The 5393-nt window shown below is 56.0% G+C and overlaps 1 protein-coding gene across 6 annotated transcripts in view; it reads left to right on the top strand.

The window, feature by feature from the left end:
• The first annotated feature begins 611 nt into the window (after positions 1–611).
• Znf683 (zinc finger protein 683) overlaps positions 612–5393 on the top strand; it is a 9821-nt gene continuing 5039 nt past the window's right edge. Inside the window, exons 1-3 of one of the 6 annotated variants that reach the window (XM_013519626.1) lie at positions 612–891; positions 4037–4158; positions 4784–5066. In XM_013519626.1, the coding sequence (XP_013375080.1) occupies positions 879–891; positions 4037–4158; positions 4784–5066 (418 nt within the window). In that variant the 5' untranslated portion in view covers positions 612–878. Of the gene's footprint in view, positions 911–1381; positions 1400–4033; positions 4159–4783; positions 5067–5393 lie in introns of those variants that run through there. The other 5 variants (XM_013519625.1, XM_013519627.1, XM_013519629.1 and 2 more) reach the window with 5 other exon arrangements.

The raw sequence follows: 5393 nt of genomic DNA, 5'->3' as shown, positions 1-5393 counted from the left end.
TGAAACACTATATGTGCAGGAAAAAGCAGGAGGTGGGTTAAGTGTGTGCATACCATGACATGATGGCCACAGTGCCTTGCTTGATGGGAAAAGCAGCAGAACAATACCTGTGTATAGTCCCATGTTTATATAAAAACAAAACTTTCTAAAAATCCATTTACCTGCTAGCTGATCATAGCAGAACTGTGTAGAAGGGTATAAACACTGAATAGTTCACAATGACCGCTGGCCGAGGGGGAAAGGGGAGCATAAATTTCTTGCTTTCAGATTTTCTGTTGTATGAAAACTTTACCAGTATTGTGTACCATTCTGTAATTCACAGAAGGAAGGAAGGAAGGAAGGGAGGAAGGAAGGGAGGAAGGAAGTGGGCAGGAGTACCAGGAGCCTGAGGACCCGGATGCCTCAGCCTTGGCCTCTGCTCCAGAGGTGCCTCCTCTTGAGATGTCCCCCGTTTGTCCCGCAGCAACTCAACGCAGTTTCCCTTTAGGTCCCACTCTGGTCTCTGAGGATGTTCCTGGCCTGGGTATCTTCTAGATTAAGGCGACCGCCCAGGCTACCTGGTTAGAAGGCCACGGGTCATCACAGGCTTGTGGCATCATAGTTAGGCATGTGACATCACAGGCCATGGAAGCCAGCAGGCCGGGATCTGGAACATCGGAACAGGAAAGGCTAGCCTCACAGAGGCTGTTTGGAGCAGGAACTTGAGGACTGTGTCCTCAGCCCACCTCCTAGGGCATTTCCTAGCCACACAGGGGACTTTCAGGATTGGGGACCTCGAAGTCCTTGAAACTATTTCTCTTTTTGTTTTCTACACAAATGTTATACTAACTTCTCTGAGAGTTGGAGGCCGTGAGCCCAGGAAGAGGTGACCTTGGCAGATGGAAACCGAAGGTGTGTGGCTCTCCTGGAGGTGCGGGTACCAGTGACCCTCGCTCCCCACGAGCCCCAGCAAGGCATGCTGGGAGGCTGGGAGGGCGCTAGCTTTGTGGAGCAGAGTTGTGGTGAACCCAGACTGCAAAGGGGCCACGGGAAGAGCTCCTCCATGAATCAGAGTGATACGAGGGGGCCCCTGGAATGAGGGGTGGGGTCGGCCGAGGGGGTTGTCTGGGTACTAGTAATGGCGCGTCAGAAGGGAGAATGTGAGAAGCAGACAGGAGGGTGTAGGTGTGGTAACAAGGGGAGCTGCCATTGCCAAGGGGTGGTGGAGTCAGGTTTGGCACTGGCGACCTCTGGGCTGCTTGCTGTGTGGCTCTGCGTGAGTGGCTCGCTCTCTCCGAGCTCCTGTTGATTGCGGGAATAATAAACCAACCACACAGGCTTATTGTGACGATGAAGTGAGGTAAAGCCTGTGAGGTCCCTAGCACAGTTCCAGACGCACACTAAGCAAGCAGCTTCTCCGGTAACTATTTACACTCACCCTCGTCTATTCCCGAACCCTGTTGCTTCATCACCTATTCTGGGCTTTTGAATACTGTGGGGTTCTTGGTTGTAAGTTGTGAGCTATGGGCTCCATTTCAAGAGAATTTTGGAGCCAAGGAAGTTGAGAAGATGCTGGGGAAGCTGACAGAGAGCCTGGGAGGGGGTTGCAGAGCCAGGCTTGGAGAATAGACTGGATCCAGGGAGGCGTGCAGCAGCGAGGACCACAGGCAAAATTCTGCCCCAGGACCGGCACAGCAAGGACTTGGCAGCCCCCCTGTGAGCTCCGCTCTTCTCTCCTCTGCTCTGGAAGCCCCTGGGTACTGCCCTGACCCAGAGTGGAGGCTCCACTACCTGCCTCTCGGGCCACAGGCTTCAGATTCATAGTATGGGTGGAGCGCATGAGTGGCCTGGTCCTCGTGTGCGTTTCTCGTGCTGCGTGAGGGAGGTTAGAATTAAACATCTGGCCATCTGGCTTTTGGTGGGACACGCCTTCTGCTGACCTCAGTGCAGGTCGGGGCCGTGTCCAGATGCCGGGCATCCAAAGCACCTGGTAAATGTCTACATGGGAAACAAATGAGCAGATAGACATGTAGGCACCATGGAGGGAGCACGGCAAAGGGTCATGAGAGGAAGGGACGGAAGCTGTGGTGAGGAGGAGTGCCAGCCCCAGGCTGTACTGGTGGAGAAACAGTGTCACATGTCCCTGGACCACAGCAGATAGTCTGAGATGTCCCTGTGTGTTCCTTGGTGGCACAGCTGGGATGGAGTTCTGGATGACTGACTGGGATGATGTCACTTTGGACCAGGCTTGGACCCATTGAGTGAGGACTGGGTCTCCCTGGGCCAGGCCTGAGGGCTGGTGCCCCTTCTCCCTCCCATAGAATAATGCAGCGGCTCAACCTCCCAGTTTCCATCCTGCTGTGTACCCAGCTTGCTTTGTCCTTGAATTCTCTCTTGCCCTGTCGGGGCCTCAGCTCTTTATCTGGATTGTTTTTTTTTTTTTATACCAGGAATCGAACTCAGGACCTTGCGCTTGCCAGACAGGCGCTTGTACTGCTGAGCTATAGCTCTGGCCCTCTATCTGGATTTCTCCGAGAACAGAGATAGATAACACCCTACCACCCTGCCGCGCACGCACGCACGCACGCATGCACGCACGCACTGGGGTGCACAGCTCAGTTCACCGCCGTCTAACCCCAGCAAGTCATTCTGTAGAGCAGCCACAGCGGCATAAAGATGGGTGGAGGGTCCCCTGTCAGGTCTCACCCAGCCCCCAGGCCCGACTGCCCCCCTCTTCCTATTCGAAGCAGCTTGAAACGCAGCACCTTCCTGTCATCTGCCACACCCACGGGGGCCTCCGTCACAGGCAGCTGCTGTCCTGCCGCCTCCTCCCTTCCTCAGCCGACAGGACCGCCGCAGAGCCAGCTGCTGAGACACGCGGTCACCCATGCGCTCTCGGTACTCGAGAGCCGAGGCAGGCCTGGGGAAGAATCAGCAAAGGGACAGGAAGAGGGCCTGGGAGGGCTGAGACACTGGAGTGAGGGCTCTAGGATGGGGGGCGTTCGGGGTGAAGGGAGGGGAGGGTGTCACATGGAGGGCGCGTCCAGCATGTGTTGAGCTGAGGTGGTCCCTGGGCTGTGTGGCTTCAAATGAAAGATGCCAAAAAAGAAAAGATGCCGAAGAAGCCAGGTGCTGACTGAGCGGACTGCTGAGCATCCAGGGTGTCCGCCTCGGGGCCAGGGGACCCTGGGACTCGCGGCTCACTCAGGCTTCCCCTCTGGGCAGGCAGCGCAGCCTGGGGCAGTCGGGGTGACAGGACAAGGACGTTGCCTCAGTGCCCTGGAAAGCTGTCTGGACGAGCTTGGATGGGGCAGAGTTGCTGGTTGGTGGAGACATGGCCCTCTCTCCACGTGGAAGGGGTGGCTCCTCAATTCTCTGTGGCCCTGAGGGACCTCCAGCTGGCTCTGCAGCAGTGCTTGTGGCGGGGACAGGAAGGAGGTGGGCAGGCGGGCAGCAGTGGCCTGTGGGTGACACCTCAGCAGGTGTGAGAGGTGACGGGAAAGTCCTTCCTCGCACCTTTCAGGCCACCTCTGCTCCTCATCTCTCCCTGATTAATTTTCTTTCTTTCTTTTTTTTTTTTTTTTGCCTTTTTGAGACAGGGTCTCATTATGCAGTTCAGGCTGGCATTGAGCTCACTTTGTAGCCCAGGCTGGTCCTGAACTCGCAGTAATCCTCCTGCCTCAGCCTCCCGAGTGCTGGGATTACAGGTGTGTACCACCACTTCCAGCTTCCTTGATTAATTTTCATTGGATCCCTTTTCTACGCCTACTAGAACAACACTGACTTCTATTTTTTTTTTTTTTGGTACCTGGAATCAAACTCAGGACCTTGCACTTGCCAGGCAGGTGCTTGTGCCGCTGAGCTATATCCCCGGCCCAACACTGACTTCTAAATGTCAGAACTACAGGAGTCCTTACATATCAACCAGTTCAAACCTCTGTTTTGCAGATAGGTAAACTGAAGCAAGGAGGAAGTTTTGTGGGAGAACCCTTCCTAGAAGCCAGGCTTATAACTGGAGAACTTCACGCCTCAACCTTGACACCTGTCTTCCCAGCAGGTAGTGGGGGCATGCAGGGAAAACCAGCTGCACAACTGGACTGTTGCCACAAGACCAAGGCACTGGGCGACTCGGGGGGCTCCTCGGCCCCCCGCCTGGACCAGCTCCGCCAAGGTGACCAGGTAGGATGGGGTCCCAGCCTCACCCTCATGGTAGGAGGAGAGGTTAGCAGGGAGTTGGGGAATGGGCTAGAACAGCACCTCTCTGGTGCCCTAGGCACCCCTTGTCTGGCAATCATGGCAATAAGTCCTTGAGGTGCCAGAGACCCTGGCCCCATGCTTCAGCGGCCCGGACCCTCTTGTGGGCCATAAGAAGGGGAAAGGCCACGCAGAAGGCCTGGCTGGATGGCCATGGCCCTTGGGCTTCAGTGCGAGGGGACACAGGGCCATTTTGGGGAGTTTTCAGTCTTGGGTGAGGATTTCCCCCCAAATCACCTTGGTTGCATTCAGAACAACACTGGATGGTCTGAGGTACTCCAGGGACAGGGCTGGTCAGGGACCAGGCGGGGTTGGGGTGGGGAGGGAGAAGAGGACAGGTTCGAGGGGGACGGAGGGCAACCTGTAGTGTGTGAGAGAGTCCTTGGGAAAGAGATCTTTGGATGAAGAAATATTTGAGTGGCAGATACGGGGGGAAAGGACTTACACATCATAATTTCTCCCCTTTGGAAACTAAACTAGGGGTGGGACAATCCAAGAGGCCCAGGAGTCCCAGGCCCGGCCCCTAAGCCCCTTGCCCTCTGCTCTCTAGGTCTCCTCAGCCCACGGGCCACTTCCAGACACAAGGGATGCTCATGGCTCGGCCTGTACCAGCTGGCCCTGCCCCTTGACATGGGAACCAGCCAGGCCCTCCCTGCTGGCCTGCCCCCCTTGGCTGGACCTATTCTTGTACCCCCTGCACCCCTGGGCACAGCTGGCACCCCTGCACACAGCCCCACAAGATCTCAGAGAGGACACCTCAACTATGAGTAAGCCCAGGGCACGGGCTGGACCTGCACCTTGGTGGAGGACTGGGGGACGCAGACACGATGAAGGTTCGGGATAGTGGGGAGATGACGCGGGGTCACTGGTGAGGTCATTTTACCTCTGCATCTTGGCCTGAAGTTCTCCTAGGGGCGTTTTCAAGGTGGTGACAGCTCAGCCAGAGGAGGTGGGTGGAAGCTTTCTTCTGCCTAGGAGTGGGAACGGGTGTAGCTGAAGTCACAGGATAGTGGCAGTGGCGGTGCTTTGTTTGCCTAGAATATTTGGGCTGCAAGTTAGGGAGGAGGCCCTGGAGCCCTGGTTCTGCCCCTTCTGGTTCTAGGACTTTGGACACATTCCTGGACATACCCACAAGAGTCGGCGCTCCTTTTTTTTTTTTT

This window comes from Chinchilla lanigera, unplaced genomic scaffold, assembly GCF_000276665.1.
Source record: "Chinchilla lanigera isolate Chin_1 unplaced genomic scaffold, ChiLan1.0 scaffold00051, whole genome shotgun sequence".
NCBI classification, from domain to species: domain Eukaryota; kingdom Metazoa; phylum Chordata; class Mammalia; order Rodentia; family Chinchillidae; genus Chinchilla; species Chinchilla lanigera.
Note: the sequence above shows the minus strand (reverse complement) of the source record. Positions and strands in the feature narration are given on the sequence as shown.